Source organism: Athene noctua, chromosome 1 (assembly GCF_965140245.1).
Source record: "Athene noctua chromosome 1, bAthNoc1.hap1.1, whole genome shotgun sequence".
NCBI classification, from domain to species: Eukaryota; Metazoa; Chordata; class Aves; order Strigiformes; family Strigidae; genus Athene; species Athene noctua.
In genome coordinates this window covers 51,149,658-51,175,632 of record NC_134037.1, presented here as the reverse complement: position 1 = coordinate 51,175,632, position 25,975 = coordinate 51,149,658, and the positions used below count along the sequence as shown (strand labels likewise).

The 25,975-nt window shown below is 36.1% G+C and overlaps 1 protein-coding gene across 1 annotated transcript in view; it reads left to right on the top strand.

The window, feature by feature from the left end:
• The window catches only part of ATG5 (autophagy related 5), an 84,607-nt gene that overhangs the window by 52,990 nt on the left and 5,642 nt on the right, over positions 1 to 25,975 (top strand). Inside the window, exon 7 of the mRNA XM_074896108.1 lies at positions 3,836 to 3,953. Within this exon, the coding sequence (XP_074752209.1) occupies positions 3,836 to 3,953 (118 nt within the window). The remainder of the gene's footprint in view (positions 1 to 3,835; positions 3,954 to 25,975) is intronic.

Below are 25,975 nucleotides of genomic sequence, written 5' to 3'. Positions count from 1 at the left end.
AGGTTCACGGCTAATTTACTGGAATATAGTGTTTGTGCATAGGTATACTGTACTACAGTTCAGTAGTAAAAATGCAGTTACCTTGATGATGTGTTTTGGCATTTAAATAACGGATTTCAGGTTACACTGTAACTCGAATCTCTAGCCTTAGCGTGTATATTATTTATTAGTGCACTTTGAAAATACTGTTTCAAGGTTGTCCTGACTGAAGCAGGAAAAAATAAAATAGTCGATGCTTATAAAATAGTCAATGAAGAAATTGGTATAATAATTTTTTGAAGTTTTTTCTTTGAAGTTAAATAGTGACACTCCAGCTGACACACAAATCTTTCAGAATCTATTTATTTAGAAGCATAAACTGGAAGATATGCTGGGAAGTAGCAGAAATTGTGAATAGGGAAATATTTTACAATTGAATGCACAAGTTAAAAGTAAGATTGGACCATAGGAGAACAAATCAATTTATTAAATAATTCAGTGTCTCCTGTGGTTTTTAATTTGAGATTACAAATTAAGTGAAAAGAGAATTTGAAGTTTAACATCACAAGTTTGTGCCTAGAACAGTATTTCCTTCCGTACATGTTTGCCTAGCTCTTTGTAAGCTTTTGTTAATTGAATGATGAAATAGGAATCACAAGTATCAGTTAAGCAGTACTGATATTTTTAGTTAGGCGATCACCTTTACTCTGTGGTGGAGTTGATTAAGATGCAAGTACCACACTAGATTCTTCTGTTGTCCTAGCATAATTTTAGGATGTCTTGATAGGTGGAACATAAATTAATACTTCAAAATATTAATGATGTTGTATAAACATGAGGTGTGCAGGGAAGTGCAAAAAAGGACTGCTGTAGATGTTGGCCAGTTATTTATACAGAAATACTTTGCAGCATTAATTTAACTTATAAAATTGTTTTAATCTGTTTGAGTCACACTGGCCATGGCAAAAGCAAATGAATGATTTTTAGTTAGCAAAACTAAACTTTACAAAAGAGCATGATTGGAGATAGGAAGCTCAGAACAGCAGCACTGAATGGTGTGAAGTTAGAGGTCTACATACACACAATCTTGCTTATAAAGCATTTTATCATCTGCTGTGATCATCAGTTTATACAGCCTGCATGCATCCCAGTATTGCAGAATAATGAATGTGAATTGGAATAAATCTGCTCCTATCTTTCTTTACTTTATAGTCACCTGTTTGATGATGGTACTCAAATCTTTGGCCTGCTACTCGGATGTTCTCCCTCCTACATCACTGATGCTATTTATTGCATAGGCTCCTTGCTGGCTTCTTTTGGCCATCTAACGTTAGCTGTTTACATGTGTAAAAGCCCTCTCTGATGTGGTATTTTTTATTCATGGGGTTTTTTTTCCAGAAGCCAGTCAAATGTTTCTATTTGACTTATTCTGCAGGTATCGGGATATATGAAACGAGTTTAAGAGCCAGGTAATCCCTCTTAATATGTGACTAGTTTCAGAATAGCAGTCAAAATATGGAGCAGTTGAAGCAACTGTAGATAACTATTAAAACTGTAAAACTTGGAACAAGAGGTAGGGCAAGTTAAGGAGGATCACCTTGGGCCTAGGTCCTCAGAACTTGCTTTTACTACACACCCAGAAATCGTTCTTTCCCTTTCTGACACAGATTTTTTTTCTTGTCTGAGTTTACTGGTGATTTTCAGTTTTAGCTGCCACTTCCATTTAATCTTTCAGTCTGATAATCTGCCTGTCCAGTTTCCACTGAGTGGAGTCCTTTTCTTTTTTTTTTTTTTCCAAACAAAATAGAAACACTGGAAGCATTGCTTGTTTCTTTTCCACAGCGAAGTACTTGGTGATTGCAGCCTAATATTAAGCAAAAATAATCCAAAGATACACACCCAGAAATACCAGCAGAAAAATTGTTTCAGCACCAGTGAAAGAGTGGTATTTCAGATGGGACTTTGCAGCATATTGCTTTCAGACAGACATGGTATTGTGATGGTTCTATGACTAAAGCAATTTGTCATCTTTTCAATTAGTCACTTTTTCATTGTGCATTGAGATTTTTTTAATTTAAAATATTTCTACAAAGCAGAAGACATCTTAGAAAATATATAGAAAATGTACTTTTGAGCAAATATTTAATAAAATAGGAGTAGTTAGTTTTCTTGTACTTTCCTTTTTATATAAAATAACTTAAATCATTGTGCAAACTCTTACTACTTGTAAAGCTTCTTGGTTGAGTTTAAATCAGTTTAAACAAAATGATAAGTTTCAATCATGAGAGGTTTTTTTAGTGTAAAATGGTTCATTACAAAACAGCAGAGACTATGAACTTGACAAGTTACTGAAAATATGATGGAGTATGTAGGGAAGCCTCAAGTTTTACGGTTTTAGGCTGCCAGCTTATGCACATGTGGGAATTTTTTTTCTACTTTGTGAGTTCAGTATGTGTGGTAACTTTTAGTTGTTTCAATATTGTTAGAGTAGCAGCAGAGTGTTTAGGCAGAAAATTCAAATCCTTTCCTTTAGATGGAAATACTGGTAACTCTCTGATTAAAACCCAACGATTCATGAGTTATGTTTTTCATTTTAAGATGCATCCTGTATAAAATATCTGACTAATTAAATTGTGGATTTCATTTAGTGTTTGATGTTCTGTGGATTCTGAAAAGGTCCAGGCAAGCTGACTACTCTTTATTTGGCAGGATGATAGCGAAGAAAAAGTTATAACTGCTAGTGCAATACGTAACTGTATAGTTTGTCTCTGATCCTGTGCGGCTTTATGCTGCCTTAAAGGGCCTCTCAGAATTTTCCCGCACCTATAACTCTTCTTAATGCCAGTATACCTGAGTAGGTAATTTTAATCTTTTTTTTTTTCTCACTGTAGTGTAATTTTGTTTTCACTGTCACTTCCCTATCACTGTTACTATTTAAACTTTATTAAAAAGAGTAAAGTCTTCATTTGTTCTGCAATGAAGAAGATTTGTGGTGCTACGTAGTAGTATAGAACAATGAGAAATTTCAACGGCAGTAAGTCCAACTTGCTAGGAAGTATGTTAACTTAGAGTTGAATATTTGCTTTTATAAAAATTTGATTATTTGATACTAAGTTGTGGACATGATCTGTGTAAAATGCACTGCAAATTTTGGGCTAGGTGATTGTCTTCATATGCTCGTATATACTTGAAAGCATTTCCTTTGTAGATCTGTCATCAGCAATTACTGATTGACTCTCACCTGTTGTATCCTGCACATGCATCCAGCATCTTCTGAACAGCTCACAGCTACACTGGGGCTAGACTGTAAAATAAAATAATTTCAAAAGCACTATATTCTGTTGGAGCTACGATATAATCTTAGTAGGAAAAAACAATGGATACTGTACAAATACATGCTTTAGGCCTATGGAGAGTATTTAAAATCATTGTCAGTTAACAGTTGTGCAGTGACGTCTTTGTGGGCTAGATTAGAGATAGTACTGTTTTACGTGATTGATTAAGCAAACGTTGTACAAAACACAACATTATGTAAGCAACCCATAACAGAAGGGTTTTTATTAAAAAAAAAAACAAAACAAAACCACTCTTGTATCCATAACAGTGTTTATAAATAATGTTCATGGTTTTCTTGAGTGTCAACTTTTTCAGTTGTTAATAAACAAAAATGCCCTTGCATTTCATGATATGAATGGAATGCAAGGAGGTAAAAAAAACCCCTACAAATGGAAATGCCAGACATTTCTTCTGCTAAAACCTCTTGTTCTGTGCTATCTTCTGCCTGTCTCAAATAGAAATACCAAATATTTGCGTGGTCCTTAAATTGTTGGTTTTGCTAATTTTGTTATTAAACCAGGCAACAACAGAGAGACCTTTTATACAGAAGCTATTTCGACCAATTGCTTCAGGAGGACAGTTGCATACTTTGGAAGATCTGCTAAAAGATGTGTGTCCAAGTGCTATCGCCCCTGAAGGTACTGTAGAAATAACTTTTGTCCAATAAGTTTTTTTTTTTTTTTCTGTTGACATATTGTTTCTTTGGGTTTTTTTTAATATGGAGATTTTGGAGGTAGGACCATGTTTCAGTACCAGAGTTTCAGATTTCACTCCTTCCTGGCCCTTTAGTGTGTCCATTATACAGCACCTGCAGTGTTTGGAGAGGATAAAATTGAGTCCTGAGGCATTCATGAAGAATTAATCTCTGGAAGCTTAATTTTAAAATTCATGTACTCCTTTGCCATCAAGTTGTTTTTAATAAAAACATTCACGTTATTTTCTGTATTTTTAAAAAAGTATTCTTTTTATTCTTTATTATTCCACAGAAGTTTTGTTACCTTTAATTTTAAGTTACCTTTAATTTTATCTTATATAAACTTTTCATATATAAAACTCCAAAATGGATAGAAATTGAAGACGTTTTCAGAAAACTTTTTTCCGCTGTTGAAGCTCCACCTTGAAAAACATATCAGAAAAGAAAGAGATTGTTATAAGTACGTAATAGTTTGTGTGCTTACTAAGTAGTATTGCGTGACAAGATATCAATTAGTTCGTCTAGCATTGTATCATTTCATACGGTGGCATTTGTTGAATAGCACTTTTCAATAAAAATAAGCATTTCTGGATGTTATTTTAGCCTCAAAGATTAAAACTACTGGAACTCTGATATACTTTTTAGGTGGGATAATGTAGAAGTTATGTACTCTCCAAATTAAGATCAAAATTATTTAGTGTGAAATGTTTTTCATCTTGTACTTGCTGTACAGGTTCTTGGAGTACCTGTACATCTTATGTACAGCATATATACCCATACAGTATATGGTTAACTTTTTCAGTCAAAAAAATCACAATTTATTTTGAGAAATGTCTGATATTCTAGAGAAGATCTGGGCACAGAATTCACTAGTGTAGCATCAGCACCTTTTGACAGTAAAGCACTAAATTTGAAATCAGTGTAAAAATCTGTAAGATGTATACAGAAGTTGTGTAATTCAAAATCAAACAGTTGTCACGGATTTCTTTAAGTGTGGTGATCTTAGAAATCAACTGAAATCTTAAAGTATTCTTTTACCCCTGTTTAATACTTGTTAACACATGGAAACCATTTCCAAAAATAACAAAAGGTAAGAAAAACATGGAATGTTGATAGCCATGTATCTGTTTTCCAAAAGCTACTATAAATTTTAGAGCATAATTTTAGGTAATGCTTTCAACTAACTGTCCAAAAGATTAAGTAAGATACAAAGAGATACTTGAGTGTTAGCACAAGCAAGTTTAAACATCTTTAAGTAGTTAAGTTTGAGGATCCTACAGACACTAGTGAAAAGGTACAAAGTGAATTTTTAAAAAAGAGTAAGAAGGATGATGCATTGCAATTTGGAAGGCAATTGAGTACAAATTAAATGAAGGAAACTCAAAAAGCATTTATGCAAAAGTTATTCCAAGATATAATGCATGATGATGTTTATGTGGATTTGCTAAAGCTGTAGATGGGGAATGTGCTGGTTACTGCTTTTATTAAATATGTGAATGTTATATAGTTTTATTTGTGTAGTAGTAACTTGATGCTTCCCATTAGCAGTCCTTTTCAGATGTTGAGAAGTGTGCCAGCCTTTAATAGCAGAATAGAATTGTGCTATGCTAATTGCTTGCTTCATTTTTGTTAAAGGCTAAAAAAAACCCCTAAACTGTTTACTCAACGGGGACAAAAAATGGTGATTACTTGGCAGAAAATAGGTACTATCCTTACACTTAGGAGGAGAAATTTGAAATTGGAGAGGATAAGATTGAGTCCTTAGGCATTCATGAAGAATTAATCTCTGGAAGTGTTATTTTAAAATTCATGTACTGCTCATATTTTTTTTTTTCCTTATACTGGAATATACTTGTCTGTTCCAGTATAAATCTGCTTCAATTTGGCCTAGTTTTGATACTTAAGATTCTACTGAGAAACTTGCAAACTTAAAGTTCAATAAATTTGATCGTTCTCATGGTTGTGAGCTATCTGGGATGCAGCAGAATTTCTCCTGTAATGTGGATTTGTATTGTTGCATTGTCCGATTGTTCCTGTTACATTCAGTGTGTTCTCCTCTTTTGGTAGGTAACAGAATGAAAGCTGAGCTAAATGCAGACAATAATATGAACTCTTGAGGAGATATGGGGGTAGACTGGTACATAGAGCCTGTGGAGGGGGAGGCAGACTGACTCAACAAGTAATTTGAAAGAAAATGACAGATCTGGGAGTCATTAAATGTGATGGGGAAAGCAACTGTAAACAATGTGGCAGGATGAAAGACACTGGAGCGACAGCCAAAACCTGACATAATAACTGTGAACACTTGGACAGAGTAAGTGGGTTAGGAGATGGTAAAAGGATGAGGGAGAAAAAGCAGCATATTGCATCTGGATCATACACAGAGATTGTGTAAGGCATCTGTGAAAGAATGGCAGTGGAAGTCCTGCTGATGAAGTGATTCGGGTGGTCTGGAGACCCATTTGGAGAAACAAATTGAATCAGAAGTTGAACAGAAGGGCATTTTGCACTGGCAAAATGAGAAGATGCAGGTGGATAGGTGGTCAGGTCAAGCTGGAGGTAGTCAGATAAGGGACTAGGGGAAAACGTGTTCAGGGTTTGCTGTACAAGTATACTTGCACCCCAGACAGGAATACAAAGTAGAAAATTAAGCATGGCAACAGAGAAAGAAAAAAAGACTCAGGAGATAGATCAGGTGGAAGGAGAACTAGGATAAAATTATGGAGAAGGGATCAAACTTATGGAAAATGACCTGAAAAGATGGATGTCCCTGACAGCAGTGATTCTTACTGCTGAGGAACATGCACAGGTAAGGTCAGTGCAGTTAAGAGGTGTGAAGGGCAGCGCTGATTTAGGCTTGACTGCTTCAGTTCATGGCTGTTCACTGATGATTCAACCTAGCCAGTAAATGAACTTTGGTTATGCTCTTGCTTGGCTTAATCCACTTATTCACTATTCAAATGAAATGTGCACCATATTAAGTGTTCATGCTCTAATACATGCTCTGAGCTATTAAAAAAAAAAAAAAAATTACTAGACTACATAGTGCCACTTCTGAGTTTTGCCTATAGAAATGTTAGCCATAATAAGGACATACTTAGCCCTTTTCCAGCAAGTAGACTAGACTCCTGAGACTAAAGAACCTCAGCATGTCTGTGCCACTGAAGTCTCCATGAAACCCGCTCGATCAAGTCATTTTCTCTCTGATGCTGGTTCACTGAGAGTTTAACAAGCTTTCTCTGTCAATAGATGCTCCATCAGTTCAAAATGCAGAGGAGATTTTAGAGCTGAGTGTTTCTATCCATTTTATGGGCATATGAGAATTTAATGTGCAAGCATTTTTTGGAAACCTGGGAAACTATGCATAAAGGTTTTTCTTCTAAAGTAGTTGTATCCATTTGAAGTTGAATACGTGAAATTTAGGAGATATCAGAGTTGTAGACTGCCTGTACAATCCTAATTTCCATGACATGCATACTGATCATTATAAAGCTTATAATCACTCTCCACCTCTCCTGTCACTTTGTTTTCACGTTTGTCTTCCTGCACAGGCTGGACATGTTTTGGTGTCAGGGCTATGCAATGAAAAATCATTGTTCTGACTGTTGAAATGATGGATGGAGAATGAATGCACTTCAGGAAGTAGTATAATTTAGGCAGCTGAAAACTGCCTTTGGGAATTGAATTCAGTTTTATCCCCTAGGGATTTCATTCACGTGATACTAAGCAAGCTGAGCGTTACAAACCCACCCATTTTATAGAGAGGAGCACCAGAAAAACCCAGTGATCAATGTGAGTGTTCTGCTGAACAGCTTGCTTGCTTGTACTTGGAGTCAGTGAGAGCTCTAGGGCTTTGAGTGTGCAGACACCAGGCACTCTCTGAATCAAGTTCTAGGCCTCTCATTACTCTTCTTCTTTCCCATCCTCCAAAAAATGGATGCTTCTGGCCATAATGTCTCTTTGACTTAAGTATGTCATAAAATGATAATAGTCTCTTTCCACAGAAATATCTTGATGAAACAGTTTCTGAAGGGAAAAAAAAGCTTGTGGTCAAGACTGTTTGATTTTCATTATATTAAAAATTTGTCCTCTGGACCTTTTTTGGTATCTTCTATTTTTTTGTTCTTTGTTCTTAATCTACAAATTTATATTTATTCTGGTCAAGGCATTAAAATAATGTTGCAACAAAACAGTATACTTTATCAAAGTTATGTTAGAAAATGATGACAAACTTTTCCCCATGTGCGTTTTCAGACTTTATTCAGTGTTACCGAAGTTTAGATCTACTTAATTTTTCAGGGAAAAAAATAGTCTCTTGTCAAAGATATGCTTAAAGACATAATAGATATTGGTGATGCAACTTGCTTTCAACCTTTTACACTCTTGTTTTCAAAAACTTAGATATTTTTCTAAGACTCTTTTTTAACCCCCTCTTTAGTGAATGAATGCATTGGTGACATTAGCTGCATCTTTTTGTCAGTGTAACACAATCAATGTGAGTTTCTCTTTCTTTCTGGTTTTCTCTGTCTGCTGAACTTTTTTTTTTTTTCTTCCCCCTTTTTCCTCCATGTTTTTCTCTTTTCCAATTACTTCTCATTCAACTGGAAGCTTCATGGTAATTGTGATGATTGCTTGTCTATGGTGACATCCGTAACTGAGCTTTGTGCCGTGGGAACACAGAGAATATATGATTTTCAGAGTCAGCATTTGTAGCCATATATGTGAGCTGTTCCTGCTGCCAGATACTTAGGGACCACCACAAGAAGAGGGAGGGAAGGGTTTCAAGAACCACCCACAGTGTCTATATGCCTTTGCTTTAGGAAATATGGATATAATTAAGTCTCTCTTTTAACTGTGCTGAGAAAAAATATTTCAATGAAAAAATGTATTTTTATGTATATGTGGATTGAATATATACATTGATTATCAACTGTTGAAAACGCCATGTGAATAACATTGTCAGAAGTAGAACAGGTTGAATAGTGACATTAAAACACTGACAGTGAAAATGGTCTTTGTAAAATACTGTGTCAATGTTACTTTGGACTGTTATAGACTGTGGGTAACTGTGTAGATACTGCATTTTATTTAAACTAGCTTATGAAACTATTTATTCAAGGCTTTTATTGTTTGTTGGAGTTCTCTAAAAAATAAAAACTTGAGCAGCTATTATCCCAACCCATACTTCCCTGTCTGTCCTCAGACTGATCCTTTATTCAATTATGTATATATTTTCCTGCTTAATGGAATGCTGTACAGTGGTCACCTTTCCAGAATGCTAAATAGTTTCATCTCCTTAAACTGTTCATCAGAGGAAAACTGATGGATAAAAGTTAAAGGCTTTTTGTCATGGGCATTGTTAGACCAAAGGGAAGAGTGGCTTCTACTAGAGTCTGTCCTTTAACTCTTCAGACTGAAGGAGTGTCACCATGATCTTTTTTTGTCCTAATCACCACAGTGGAATTGTCACAGAGAGTATAGCAGTTTGGAAGCCACTTGTCGAAATGTGTATCAAGCAATTTATAGATTACTAGTAATGATCAGAAATTGTGAAGAAAAGCAGTACTTCAAATTAGAACAAGCACTAAGAAGCCAGTGTAGTTCTTAAAACTTTTGGCAATTACATTAATTATCTTGACTGTAAAGGATACCCTGTTCCTCTAGAGCAACAGGGAGAACGGCTACCTTTACTAGCAGCAAACATCTTTAAGAATAATACAATGTTGAGAGAACCTTCAGAGAAGCTCTTCTTTTTTCACCTTACAGGACTCCTACTGCAGTACTGTACAGTACTTTCTTCTGGAAGACTCGGTTAGAATTGATCTGATATAACCCTTTTTAATTTTCTGTCTAAATGAGTATTTAGACAGCAATTGTGTTAAATCGGATGTTTTCTCATTAGCAGAGTAGTTTTTCTTGGTGCTTGTTTAGCTGCTTCACAGGCAGCAGTTGTGGTTATGTAGCAACAGAAATAGTAAGACCAAATCATCACAGAAGGTGCATCACCTTGCATTAAATATTGATGTATTTAATTTGTTTCAATTTTTTTTTCTTGCTTCTGATCTTTCTGTGTTGACATGAAGTTTGGGAAACAGTGAAGTCCTACTTGTCATGTTTAATAAGTATTAAAATTAATATTCTCAAAGACAAACTAATCCAGTAATCACTTACTCTTTATTGCAGCCTACTGAAATCTCTAAGGCATGTTATAATTTTGGTTTTAGTTATTGTAATAATAAATTTTAATTTATCAGTTACACAGCAGTTCATAAATGAAAGACACACACCTTGGCCTGAAATTTGACTACGGGTAAACCTATGCTGTGTATTAGTACATTTTTTTATTTACTGTATTTCCATAATTATAGTTTACTTAAATCCGTGTAAAGGCTGCATACAATTTAAATTGAACTTGGGAGTTCTGTGGTTGTATAGATAATACTTAACTTGCTGTTCATGGACTACTATTCCTGACCTCCTAGAGTTATTGGTAATCCTTATTAGATGATGTGCAATTTCATTTCAGTTTTCTAAAGTAAAACTTTGCAAGTTCTGCAATTCGAACATATTAAACTGTGTTTAATTCTTAGTTGTGATCATATCCTATTGGGAGGCTGTGCTTGGTTTTGTTTTTACATTTGTTTCTCCCTGGTTGTTCATACTTAAAACCAAGGCAAGCTAATCATTTAGGTTTTGGACAGTGTTTGATTATTTCTGATCTTGATCTCAATATCATGGAAGAGTGATGCTTATCTTTCAGGCTTTTTTTTAATTTTGTTGACCCAACTTTTTTTTCTTTCATGTGAATGGCTCTACAGCTGTTTCCTTTCTTCTTCCTCCATCAAGTTCCTTCAATACCTCTATTCTAGTTACACATAGCTCTTGTTGCTCTTTGTTACTCTTTTAATATCTTCCTTTTTTCGTCCTTCAAAATTGGCTCTTCTTTGACTAAGCTCACCATAATTTGTATAACTCTTTTTGTAATTTTTCAAACCTTAGTTGATTTCCTAATAGAAATAAATCTAGATCTTCAGGGAAGTAGTTAGTCATTGTCGCTTCTGGCTTAGTTCTTTCTTTGTGCTTTCCATCCTTTGTCCTGTGTGTTCCATTACCTATACTTCCACTTCAGTTTCAATGAGTTTTTCAACACTTTTTCTACCATTGGATATGAAAATCTAAAATATTTAGATATTAAATAGGGACCATGTCTCTCTATCAACATTCTTTCATTTCCCAGTTTAGGTCCCTTGGTTTTCAGACGTTCTCCAAGATGACTTATGTCCTGATTACTCAGGGAAGTCCAGAATAAAATTGTCCAGCATCCCCCTTTTTGTTCACCATTTTATACTCCTGAAATTGCACAAAGATCCTTTCCAGCCAACAGTCCAAAGTCCTAATTCTACTTCTCATAGACTATACATCCTGTAGTTTTGAATCTAAGCTCATGACAGATGTCTTTTTTTATTTTAATATGAAACATTCATTCATGAGGATTCCAGGGTTAGAATCAGATTATTCTGATTACTCATGCTACAGCTTGTAAACTCATCTGATCTTTGTTCCTGTGCTTGTGGATGCCACTTGCACAGACAAAAGTCGATCCTTTAATTGGGCAGTTCTTGTGTGGCAAAGTGAAATTGTCAGCAGTAGTTCCAGTTCCAGAAAATTAGGCAGTCTTTTAAAAAACTTGAGTTATTACTATTTGTGAGAAGAATTAGTGTATTATGGAGGAACAGGCTAAGATGAAGCTCAGTATTACCTGTGGTCTCTTAGACTGCAGTTACAGTTTCTGTGCAGATAAGGAAGAAAAGATGCTAAGACCATGTTGTTGCCTGCAAATACAGCATAAGGTCACGTAACTGATATGGTAGAACACATTACTTATGGGTATTCTTCCCATAACTGCTGATTAACAAAATTAATTATCTGTGCCTGAAGGAGATAGCACCATGGGTATTTTTCCCTGCTGTCTAATAATCTCTTTCTTAGTGAAATCAGGTAGATTAGGCTACCTGCTTACAGCAACAGTGTCATTTGACAGATAAATAAAATTAAGCGCTACCTATCTATTGCTGCTAGAGAGGTCATGCTGCATTTTCCCATGATTTTATGCATGTGATGATAGGTGTTCCTGTTACCAATTAAGAGGCCTTTGTTTCCAGAAGTAGTGATAATCAGTTCTGAACTTCAGAGTTTATAAAATTTGAAAAAAGCATTTGAATAATTCACAGCAATTTAAAAAATATAATAATTTGTTTAGCAGACATTTATGAGGTTCCTGTAAAAGAACATCTTAATACTGTAAACAGTTCATTTAGAAATGGTGACTCATCTTATTAGGAGAAGGGGATGAGCACAGTATGATCTTACATAACTACACAGCAACAACTGCAAAAGGAAACAGTGTTGAGTTCAACAGAATGCTTTGAAGAGGCAAAGGGTTAAAATGATATAAACCAGAGTTGTTCTGGGGGAGGGAAAGACTTCTTTCCTCTTCCACACCAGAAATTTAAGACATTGTGTATAATGCAAAGATAAAAATTGTATAATGCAGAAGGAAGCAGTTTTCTTCCACTGCTATCATGTCTAAACAATTCTGGATACAATTTTAATTTGCCAGTGTTGTTGAAGTCTTCATAAAAGTTGTTTTGATTTTTGTCTCATGCTTTCTTGAAGACTCAAATGGTAAACATTTGGACATAATGACGCAAACAGTAGGCTATCAATCAATCCCAGTTTTCACAGCATTGTTGTTCATTCAGAAAAGCTGTGTGAACTGACCTCTTTCTACTGCAGTGTCATTAGTTCTTTCAGAAATAAAACAAGGATCAAAAAGACTTCCAGGATTTTTCTCTTAAGACTTGCTGTACTGAATGATTTTATGAAATTAAGGATCAACTGTTTTCAATTACCTCTCAGCTTTTTTTAATGTATATTGTATGAGAGACTACATATTAATTGTTTTTGTTCTCCCTCAGTTTTCTAAGCACTGACTTCCAGTAAATTAGTCAAACAGAAAATTGAATTTAGATGAGAATTGCTGTGTAGGCTCCTAATTTTTATGCAAGTGACAAATAGTGCAATAGGACGTAGATGTATGCAGTGTGCATGTCTTTGGATTGACCTGAAATATAACTGGGCTTGTTCTGAGGTCAGAATTAGCTGGACCTGGGGTAGACCACAGGAGCTGCATGGCACCATCCCAGACCTTGCCGCTCCAGTGTTGAGCAAACTTACAAAGCTTTCATTCTCCACGTCTAGCTAGTAAGTGTGACAATTTGTGCTCTCTGCAGACTAGTCTCTCCATTTCAGTGCTATGGAGGTACAGTACTGAAATACTTCTCCAGGCCACCTAAATTTAGAAATATAACTAGCCCTCATGAGTTTTAAGCAGTTATTATCCACACTTTGATCCCACATGGGTATGACAGTATTGTGAAGGGTTAGAGGTCTTGTAGTGTACACACATACTAAAAAATTAAAAACTCACCAGTTATATGAATTCTAGTCCACTGTTTACTATGAGAGTCATCTTGCAGGTCAGACTGAACTTCAGATCACTACTTAAGCTATTCCACTCTCCTTGTGTCATTGACTCAGTGGTTGCTCTCCATGTTAGAGGAGGTCATCATGTACGTCTCATTTCTGGTGTGAGTCATTATTTGTGACTGTTATCTTTTCCTAACCAGGCCATCTGCTTGGATAATCCTTCTGCATCTGCCTTTCATCTGTCTGATTTCCAACTTTTTGATTTCTTTAAATTTTTTTTACACCCACACACATCTACCTGCCCTAGTTGCCTTTTCTTTTTAAGTTGAAGTGGAAAGATTTAATTTTTATCTGTGTTAAAATTGCATGCCTTTTGATCTAGTAGTTATTTTTGATCAAAAGGGATGGAAGTCCATAGGTTGGCTCGAGATTATAGAATTAATAGTCATAACTACAGAATTAATTCATATAGAATTAATTAGTCATGACTACATAGGTGCAAATAATCTGAGAGGTAATAATGTGGCAGCTGTGCTGTTTATATGGCTTCTTGTTAGCCATCTTCATTTCTAAACAAGCTCTTTGCATAATCAGATTGGACTTCTGTGTATACAGAATGTTCTGTCTTGCTTGCTCTCAAAAGAAAAGAAAAAACATGGTGGGGAATATAGGGCTGGTTGTGGTCTTTCTGCATAGAATTTTTCTGGAAACAGCAAGCATAACTTGGTTTTAAGGACTGCTCCAACTTTACCTCAATTAACTATACAAGGATTATCCATTTGGTAAGTTGTGAGCCCTCTGCACTTTCCTAGTGGCAAGTGGGATGAAATTTAAGAAGTCCAAATGCCAGACTCTGCACCTAGGATGGGATAATGCAGGGCATAAGTCTATACTAGGAGAGGAGCAGCTGGAGAGCTGCCTAGCAGAAAGGGATCTGGGGGTGCTGGTTTGACACTAAGCTCAACATGAGTCAGCAGTGTGCCCTGGCAGCCAAGAGGGCAACCTGCATCCTGGGGAGCGTCAAACACAGCATAACCAGCAGGTCAAAAGAGGTGATCATCCTCCTGAACTCAGTGTTGGTGTGGACTCACCTTGCATACTGTGTGCAGGTCTGGGCCCCACAATTTAAGAAGGACATGAATGTCCTTGAGTGCATCCAGAGGAGTGCAACAAAGCTGGTGACAGCTGGAAGGAATGTCCCCTGAGGAGCGGCTGAGGACTTTGGGCTTGTCTCGTTTGGAGAACAGGAGTCTGAGGGGTGACCTCATTGCTCTCTTCCTGAGGAGGGGAAGTGGAGAGGGAGGTGCTGAGTTCTCCTCCCTGGTATCCAGTGATAGGATGCATGGGAATGATTCAAAGCTGCACCAGGGGAGGTTTAGAATGAACATTAGGAAGCATTTCTTTACCAAGAAGGTGGTCAAACACTGGAATAAGCTTCCTAGAGAGGTTGATGCCCTAAGCCTGTCAGTGTTGGAGGCATTTGGACAATACCTTTAATAACATTTAACTTTTGACAGCCCTGAATTGGTCAGGCAGTTGGACTAGATGATCACTGTAGGTCTCTTCCAACTGAAATATTCTATTATTCTAGTCTAGTTTTTCCTATTCCATCCAGTAACTGTCTTAATATCACAAGAGTAATGTGCTTTTTCTTTGCGACTTAGAAGTGGTTTCTGGGCATGCACATGCATACACATTCAAAAGGGTAGAATGTAGGAAGAGGTACATCAAGTAGGGGAATATTCCTGTTTCTCAGACAAGCCTTTGGAAATTTGTTCAGCTTCAGCTATATTTGTTCTGTTGGCCACCCAATAAGTTTTATTAGTATCAGACTCCAGACTATTCTCTTTAATTTTGTCAGAAGGCCAATGACTTTATTCAGGCACAACAGTGTTTTTAAGTCTATTATTAACAATGGTAGTATGAAATGGAGAAAGTAAATTTCTCCACAGAGCAAATAACTTTTTCAAAACTTAGCTTATTCTGTTTAGAAATCACAAGCCAGCACTTCTAAAATTCTCTGCAACAGAGAGGTGGTATTTTTCATCTTGGAGTGGTCTGCTTCATGAGCTGCAGCAGAGCTGCACTTCCTTGGAACACCAGTGTACTGCTCCCAAATCCCTGATGGAATGCTATGGATCTGAAAATCTAGGCAGTCAAGAAAAGATTGTGAAAATTACTAGAAAATGGGCAAGTTTTCTGTCAGTAATCTGCCATACATATGACTTTTCCTAGAAATGTTGGAATCAAAACATCTTGACACAATGTTTTGGTTGTGGTGATTTTTCAGTTTTAAAAGAAATATTTTTTGTATTTTAGGAGGAGACCTCAGGTTCTTTATGCACTGTATGGACATGGCAGTGTGTTCCCACAGAACTTATCACTTAGACAAAAGATGAGTGAAGAGATACAAAAAGGAAGGAGAAATTAGAGGCACAGAGGGGTGATGTGGCTTGCAGCTGGTCACACTGAGGTCAGTAGCAGAGTTAAGAATTGGATTTTTTTTTTTTTAATTCTGATCCAAATCAGTTTTGCCTTACCCCAAGGAGATCACAGAGGTCACTCAGTATGACTGAGTCATCAAAAACTTCACAGAAAAAAACCAAAACAAACCTTTCTTCTCGATTCTCATATATCCTTGCTAACAGAAACATGCATGTCAGCAATAGCTAAAGTACACAAAGTATATAGATTTACAGGATATCATTTATGGTTAGTTTCATAGAAAATATGAGAATGCTCCAGAATTCTTTTTTTCAGTAGGGGTCATCATCCTGTTAATGTTCACGTGCTGTATAATCACTGCTGTCTTTAGTACTGTAACTGGTGCAAGTATAGCTAGAGAATTTGGTGAGTATACCAGAGCTTTCAGGAGACAGCAGTAAACCTTCATGAAGAATTGCAACATGAAATTCTCAACCAGGACACTGCAGTGCACGGCTGGATTTAGACATTGTGGTGTCAGTGTTTTTATTTACACTAGTAAACAAAAGAGGGCTAGAACATATGGTGTTTGTGCTGTATGATTATTAGCAGTTCTCTGGCATAATTTTGGTCTAGGCCAATTAATACTCTCACAGAAAATTTGAGCAGTGTTTATGGATTAACAGTCTGAGGACTATTCTCAGTAAGCAAAATGAAAGGGGAGATAATTCAGCAGAATAGGCATGAGCTGTTCTCTGGCACTTGTCCTGAGGTCAGAGAGTGGGTTCTGGTGCATTTTGAGCTACAGCTATACCTTTAAATCAGGTATATGTACTGTATCTTTAAGGGGGGGCTGAGAAAAATCATTCCCATCTTCCTTGCTTCTCTCTTGCAGTCTTGTTCTATTCTGCCTTGATGCGTATAGGTATAACCTGAGTTTCCCAGGACATAAACATCTTAAAGGACTAAAGAGAACCTTCAAATTTAAGGACCTACAAAAAATAATTAAGAGAAAAGTAGGAGCCTTACCAATAATGTAAAGCAGAGTAATCCACTAATAAACACTATTTACTGTGTCCTACTCTCTTCTTTAAAGATTCTCTTCTTTAAGGATAAGCACTTGTAAATAGTAGTTGTCCCTCTCTTGAACACGTCATTTTAAACAGAGATTTTGATAACTTCACATTCAGTGGATAAATTGTACTTTCTATCTTATTTGGCACTTGTAGCAATTTGGAGGATATTTGTAAGAAAACAACGGTAAAACTGTTTTTTAATGTCAAAGCCAGAGTCTTATGCAGCAGCTTGGCATATGCACAGAGGTGCTATAGTCATGGAAGACTTGAATGCCCCTTACACTCCTTGCCCTTCTTCCTGATGGTGTCATCACCAAACTTACAATGGGAAATGCAATGGGTGGCTACACTTTGGGAAACTTCACTAAGTCCAGTATCTTAATGCAAATTGTTACTCACTGGCATTTTAAGCAAAGAAGCCAGATGTATGGACCAGATACACAGATAGATGCCATTCTGCCACTTGTGATACTGGGGATCAGTATTCTCAGATGGAAGGGTGGTTGCAAAGCCAGCTCTCTTCAAAATTGTAACCTAACGCAGCAAAATCAGCTGTAACTCATTTCAGAGCTATGTACCTGAAGTGTTTTCTCCACATAGCTTAGTAATATTGCAAACTAATTAATGGTACTAACTTAACAAATTCTGTTTGCATATGTTGTATGTACGTGTTGTAAGTTTTATGAATCTACTTTTCTGCCGTGAGGTGGAAAATTTCTGAACACGAATAAAAAAAATACTTATGTTACTAGTCAAACTTTCTTTAAAAATAAAGATTATATGATAATCTATCAGCTTTGAAACTCTTGTGATATTTTGGAATGGAAAAATTAAAATGAGCTTTTGATGAAAATTCACTTCCAATCTTAACTCTGAAGAGGTAGCTGTTGGGGGGAGGCGATTACTTATTTGTTTTAAAAGTTACTGTTCAGTGTAAAGAGTCATTCAGGTATTCCATTACTCCTTTATCCACTCTTTCCTGAATTTTTCAAGAGTAAATTCTTTAATTTTACTGTGGTAGAGATCTCTAAATACTTTAATCTACTAGCTGTTCAAAAGAACTTACAGTGCATGTACAGAAAAGATACTTCATGTGTGCAAACTCTATTGCCTGCTCATTAAGGAATTTATTTTTCAATGAGCAAGGGCCCGGAAGAAGCTAATGTAAGTATTTTAGCAAGGGTTTGTATTTCTCTGATAAACAGCACTCCCCTTCTGTTTGTGATCACAGGATGAAAGCTCTCTAAGCTTGTATATGTACATTTTTACTGCTACATCATGTAGTGTGCTCTTAAGATTGAGATCTCATTCCCCAGGAAGCATTTCTGTCTAAGATTAATTGCCCTTTTAAAATCAGTGTTTGATGTATTCCTTTGGCTATATCCTGACTCACTTTAACCCTCTTTGACCTGACCCCACTGACTATTACCGCCATGGCTGAAGCAGAAATCCTTCAGCTTGATGTATGCAGTACAGACTTGAGCCTGTGGTTTTTCACATCGATGGATTCAATTAGGCAAGTTTTTACTGATCAGCTTAGCAGAGGTTGAAGAATTTGTCAGACATGGAACAAAACTATCCATACTTTGTGGTTAATTGAATAGCTCATCTCCATTTTTATTGCTAATTTTCTTGTGAAGTTGTTTACTTTGTTAAATATCATCATAATATTACTGGAAGTAGCACTTAAATAAAGGCAAAACTAGTTTATTTTTCTCCAGTTAAATGGGGGAAGGTACAAAACATGAAATAGCAACCATTAAGCCTTTGATCTGTATATATCGCTTATCACTTTTCAGGCAAATGTTTTTAAACTAATTATGTTTGAATGTCCACTTTTGAGTTTGATTTATTAAACTGGACAAATAAACTATCAATTAGCATTATGGCTTGATGAAAACAAGTAAATGTGCTGGTCTTTTCTGCATTGATAATGATTTTGCAGCAACAGTTACTCTTTGCTTTGCCTTGCTAGGAATAGTTCATCATTTGATTAGCTGAAAAATTCATTATAAAAGATGAACGACCATTAGTATTGAAGAATATTTATGGGCATGATGTGAATTATAGTAACTTGAAATTGAAATAAAATGGAGGTTGAAAGTTCAAGAATGCCATTAAAAAACTTTAAAAGTATATGAACAGAAAATATATAATATGGTTGTATAGAGAATTTGCTATTTAATTGTTTGGCGTAACAGTATTTTGAAAAAAAAATTACGCTATAAAAGTTCTCATGAAGTATTAGCAACAAGAGGTTTTTTACAGCAGATTGATTTGCTTTATACCAGTCTTTATAGAGAAAGATCTTTATCACATGTTTAATTTTTTTAGAGCCATATTGATCACATTTAGCTCCCTAGCTGTACACAGAGATAGCCTTAATTTCTGAAGGTCAGTTGTACACAGTTTAGAGGGAAGGGAAACCTTAAATCTAGTTAAGGACATAGTGCATGAAAGGGTTAACTTTTTGTAAGTCAAGATGCCTGCTGTTTAAAAAAGCTACACAGCTCCTAAAAGTGATTTAGCTCTCCTTCAACAATGGAAAACATATCATGGATGAGTTGGGCTCAATTTGTCATTCATTCAAGTGCTTATCTTCTAATGCACACCTTGCCTGTTCCTTGGACGCATAAATGTATTGTGTGCTTGCTCGTTACATGGAACAGCAGCATGATTTGCAGTGAACTTTGCCACTTTGTTCACATGTGCATAGACCAACTTAAAGTATTGCAGAAAATTGTTTTATAAACTTCAATTGCTCACCCCAGTCTTTTATAAATCTGCACAGGTTTATTGCTTGTTTCAGGACTGAGGCTAAAGCACTCATGCCAAGTAAGAAGGAGTATAAGAGTATTTCCTAGGAGTTTAATCTTATAAAATTATTCGTTTTTTTTTCTTTTCTGCCTGAAGCTACATGTTTGATGGGAAGCATCTCAGGCTCAATCATTGTAAGGTCTTCTAAAACCTTTTAGCTACTAAAATGATAGATATTTAAGGAGAGTATTTTAGGGTTCTGTCATAAATTAGTTTGGGACTTATTACAACAACCCCATTAAAAAGCTTCTATTAAATAGACAAGAATAAAAATTTTTAAAAAGAAAGAACAACTAAGTGTAGTTAAGTAAAGCTTTCATTTTCATCCTCTGCTTTTCAGTTGAGCTGCATGAACTCTTTCACAGAAGGAAAAATCCCCTTGGTTGTCTTAGATGGCATTACTGTCAGTGTTTTAACTGTATTGGACTGCATGGAGAATTGTTAAAAAATAGTCTGCTCAGGCAACCTGGTTTTACTGGTGTTTGAAGCCAAATTCACTTTCTCTAAAACTTTTTTCAGTAGAATAGAAAAAAGTTTTCTAGATAGTTTACGTACTTGCTGGATTAGAAGTGTAACCCAATTTGTCACAAACTACTCCGAAGTGTAATAAACTTTTGCTTGTGGTGATAAATTTAATCCACATTTTTTGTTATGTTTCAGAAATGTGACTACCTCACCTAAGGATAGACTTGAGGTAGAAGATGACTAGAAATAATAACAGAGGAAAAATAGCATAGAGAAGAAAATTATGAATAGGGGTGATGCCAAGTATTTGATTTTTATTGCAGTATTTCATGATAATGTGGATAATAAAGTTGCATATTCATCTACTTTAATTTTGAGGATAGAGAAGGCTAGTACTGTGCTGGAATATAATCCAGGGAATGTAATCATACTAAGAACTGTGGCAAAGAAACTTTTTTCCTCTCCTTTAAGCCACATTGTCTAAAGTCAGGCAGGAGATGTTTATACCATGAGAAGATCATGTAGAGATCAGCCAACTGACCTGTGTCATAACCACGTAAAGAAATACAGCAATAATTAAAGTGAAATCAGTGAATATGGACTTCATGACAGTGTCAAAATGGAGGAATACTTGAGATATCTTGCCTGGAGGTGGGCTTCTGTAGTTAAGTACTGTGCAAGAACAGAGTTCACTGAGGCTGATAAAGATCTAGTTCTATCATAGCATTTTGGAATAAGAAGCAGTAGTTCTTATGAGGGGCTCTGGTCAGATGATATCAAGGCACCGTAAAGGCAAAATTGACACTTAATATGCATGACAAAGCACTCCATGATGGAGAGGGACTGATGTTTTGAACTGTTTATTTTGAAGAAGAATTTTAAAAATCAAAATAATGAGTTGGAAAAGATAGATGAAGCACTCCTGTTACCTGTAAGGAGTCGTTCAGAAAACCTAATAAAAATTAACATTCCTTTTAAAAGAGATTTTTAAATAAAATACAAAATTGTGGATTTTATTTAACATTAGTTGTCTTTGAGGACAGGAACTTGCCATTACTTGAAAGCTCTCTGGGATATCTGTGTCGATATCAAGAATATCCAGAGCTGAGAACGTGTATTTAGGAAAACTGTGACCTTCAGTTTGAGCAACTGAACTCATCTTACTACCAGTGGTTAAAATGAGAGATGTCGTCTTGTTGCTGTGAGTTAACCAGAGCTACCTGATTGTTTATTTATATTCATATTGGGCAGTTAGTTTATATCCAGGAACTGAAGTTCGTATTCTCCAACACATCTTGTGTTTATTCCAGATACAGAATAATTTTGAAGAAAAAGACTTGTTCTGAATGATGCACTGACCATGTTTTTATGTGTGCAAGTTCTTCACCTGAAATCAGCATCAGTGGTTTTTCCCAGGGCTGGTGAGATATATAGGCAGGAAGGAAAAGTCCTGTGCTTTTGCGTCACATATCAGCCCCTAAATTTTTGAGTTCAGATGAACTTTTTGTTGTGGCTAGGCTATTTTAGCATCGGCTTTGCAGAATTTTTTGTGTGTTCTTGCTCTTGGTAAGAGGATACTGAACAGCATATCTTGCTGATTGTGGTCCAATATGTCATCTGTGTTTCTGTTTAAACTGATAATTATTCTGAATTAGGGGAGAGGAAGGAAATAAGGATTTTGGTAGTTTGTGTGATTAAATTGAGGTGAAAAGTATATTAAGATTGCTATGGAAAATGAGTCACTTCTAGCAGTGGACCCTACTACTGTGGTGAGCAGGGTCCTTTTTGCAATAGGGTGGAATTCATGATAAAGTAAGGAAAACCTGGAATGTGGTCACTGAAATAGGCTAGTGTGAAGCTTCTGAAAACTCATGCTCAGATTTTATTACTATTTTTAAAATTTTGACTAAAAAAAACCCCTGCTCAATAGAATCTGTAGTAACCTTAGACCTCAAAGCTATCATTTCTTAAGTAGATTCTTCACAAGTAGTACTTGTGCTGCATTCATTCAAAGAGCAAGTGATTGATTGGCCAAGATTTGACCAAGCTCAGCTTTTTTGGTATGCACTTCCCATAAAAGTTCATAGGTACTGAACACCTGTTAGTACTCAGATGAGTAGGTAAGATTTGTTTAAAATACAAGTTTGTTTTTCTATTTGAGACCTGTGTACTGAGGTCATCATTACTGTGGAATCTGAACATCTTGCCATGTGTCTGTACTTTGGTTGCTGTTACATATACACATGCCAGAAACTGACTGCAGACATGTTCCGGTTAGATTTGACTTTATGAATGGAAAAGCCTGAAATAATATGTTATAATTATTTTTTTAAAACTATATATATAAAAGAAATACCAAGGGTGAATATTTGATTTATAGATGGGTAGAATTCATTCTGTAGCTAAGCTTGCTCACTGAGCAAAGAAATATTTTGCCATAAATTTAAAAAAGATATGGTATCTGGCTAAAGTAAATATTACAAAAGTGATGTCAAGATGTTCATAAATACCCCTTAGCTTAATTTTTTTGAAGTTTATGGATATTTTATGGGCACATGTGATTTTTGTAGCACACGCAATGAAAATAATAGTGAAGCTTGTTTTGCTGTAAATGGTATCCACTCATTGCCAATTTTAATATCAGATGTTGGAGCTGGTTTCGGTTTTGGACAAGTTAGATGATATTCATCAGTTTCAGTGCTAGTAGTTAAAAGATCTGTGTATCAGACTGAACATTGCTGACAATATTGAGGGTTTGGGGTTTTTTAGAGATGTTACCTACTTAAAAGTGTAGAAAGTGAAGTATGTTCATCAAGTGCTTGTTTGTTTATATTCTACTACTGATGCAGGAGTCGCTGGAATACTTCTTTAGACTATGGGGCTTGTCTGGGGCTGTCTCTTCTCTGTACATCCTAGAATATCCAACCTGAGGTGCCTAGAGAGAGGACAGATAACTTCAACTACTATCCAATTCTTTCTTACCGCCTGTGGTTACAGGTTAGAACATAGTCTTTGAATTTGCTTGCTAATATAGTGCAGTCTTTTGTAAATGGTTGCAAATAGTTTCATATGCAATCCTCTGTGCTAGACCAGAAGTCTGCTTTCAGGAAGAAAATTTTCACCTTTGCTTGCCAGGGACTTAGTCCCACCCAGCTTTGTCTTTAGACTTTAAAAATTGAGTCAGCAGTATCTGTCAGTAATGAATTTAGTGGCTGCATCTACACATGAAGCACATTACTGAAAGCTATGTATCTGTAAGTAATTTCCTAAGAGATCCTAAAGAAGTAGACTAAAATGTTCCTAGTGAAGATGTTTCTTCAGATTCAGAGATGTCCCAGGCACCAGCTGCTGAGCACATGCTGTTAAGGAGTGCTCTGACTGCTTCAGGGTACCTGCACTTAAAGGCCTATTCTCCTGTCTGGTAATCTGAGGAGCAGGAAGGGTGGAAGGGAAAGCAACTACACCACAGCCACAAAAGGAGAACTCTGCTCCTTGTAACACTGACCCAAGATGAGTTTTTCTACAGTGTGGGTATAACCTATTGTCAGGAATACCTTTAGTATCATCTAATCCAAAACATACGATCTATTCTGAAGATAAGCAAGCAAATGTTTACGGCTCACTTCACAGCTGGAAACTAGTTCTATTGTTCATAAGGCTGCTACTGGTAGACACTTTCCTTAGTTATAGTTACTCTTTACACTTTTTAGTGTCCTTGTCCAATATAGTCCCGTGGCCTTGTATCATGCAAGAAGTGCATTGTTTGCTCCTGCTTTGAAGCACAGGGTTCTATTTCCCTTTTTAGGGTTTTAAAGCCAATTTTTTAAGTGGTGCTGCCCTGAGTAAGAAGCTGTGGTTTCTGCATTGTCCATTTTGATGACTACAGGCAGGTTCTGGGACTTGCTATGCAGAGGACTTGCATTCAGAGGATTCTAATCAAAGTACTCTAGGGACATTTTTGCTAAATCCTGAATATCTTGTATTGTCTGTCAGTGAGAGAATTTAAGACAGCTAAATTACCCTGACAGGTGATTGCTAGAGGCCACAAATCAGAAGGGAGGTGTTTCCACTAAAGAATTTTAAGTGGTGCATCACAGAGGTAGTCTGGCTGTAGGTGAAAGAGGGTATGTAGGTGCAGCATTGGTGAGTATTGTGGTGCTGATCTCAGTGAAAAATGGCTGAAATATGTACCTTTGCCAGAAGTAGTGCCTTCTCACTATTCTGTTCTTAAGTGCTTGAATCTATCTCAAAAACAATCTCTTCTTTTCCCTTCATCTTTAATTCTTCCTTTCTAAATAAAAAGATAATTCAGTAGGAAAATGTGTGTAGATTGCAGCAGGGGTATATGTAACAATCTGAACTGCTGCTTAATCAGCTAATTAAATACTTTTGTTTCCTAATATTGAGTGGTTTACTCTGCAAGCAATAACTTATAGCTAAAGGAAATAGAAAAAGTTATCATGTAATACCATGACATTGCACGTCTTCCTACCTTCTCTAAAGACTACAGATTTTCTCTCCTTTATTCTTTCTCTGTGTCTTACTGATTCTTGAACATTAAGGGTTTTCAGAGGAATCTTGGAATTAGCAGCAAATATTGTAGTAGTTAGGACACTCTTCTTAAAGAAGGGAGAGTGGACTCCAGCTGCCTTAGGTTGAGGTGTGCTTTGAGCCACTGCCTCAAGGACTGTTGAGATGCAATAGCCATTATCTCTTGCTTACCTTCAGCAGATGTCTATCTGCAAAAGACAGTCCTTTGCCAATACTTTTTTTGGCTGGATCATGGTGGTTTCCTGATCAGAACACTGAGGCACCTTATAGATGATAGAGAAGCAGACTTCTTAAACCCTTCACTTGAGAGCTGCCTGTTTCTCTCCATTTTATGGACAGAGTTGGAAAAATCTTCTGACTTGATATGGTACGATTTATTAGCCTGGGTTAGATACCTAGTTTAAGTGTTGCAGCCTTTTGAGTTAGTGTCTAAATTAAGTGATCCGAAATGTCTCAACAATGTCTTAGTGCACAACATGTAACCATAATTATTTGCTTTCTGGAGATGGAATATTGTTAAATTTTGCCAGAAATCTTTATAATCTGTGCTTATCACTTGCCAGTAGTGACTCCTTGAGGCTGTAGTGCCTTCTGTATTTGTGGATTTCCACAAGGAAAGCAAAGAAAAATAATTTCGTCATCAGACAACCACTCCATTGGTTTTGAGGCTTTTTTTTTTGTAAATGCCAAAACAGTATTTATTTGTGCATCACTTCAGTAATAAAAATACTCTGATTTTAAGTAAATAGTTACTATGCACACACATTATGAAAACTGCCTATGAAACCTGTATTTCTATGCTTTTATTTTTATGATACTTCCACTTCATCATCTTCCTGAGATTAATCTGCAACAAAGTAAAAGAAACCATCTTTAGGTCATATGATAGCTAACATGTAACTCAGTTCTATTATGATCTTAAAAGGGAAAAAAAAGTCAATGAGGTGACTGGAAAATTTGAACTTCTTGTTTTTGAGGAAATCATGGGGTGTGTTTTTTACTACATTACTGAATATTGTAAAATGGGCACTGTCAATAATGATATTATCATGTCTGGACCCTGTGCACTACAGACAAGCAGAGTTATTTGCCCTAATTTTTATAGACCTGGTCCAATGACACAGAATGGCATTAATCTTTGTAA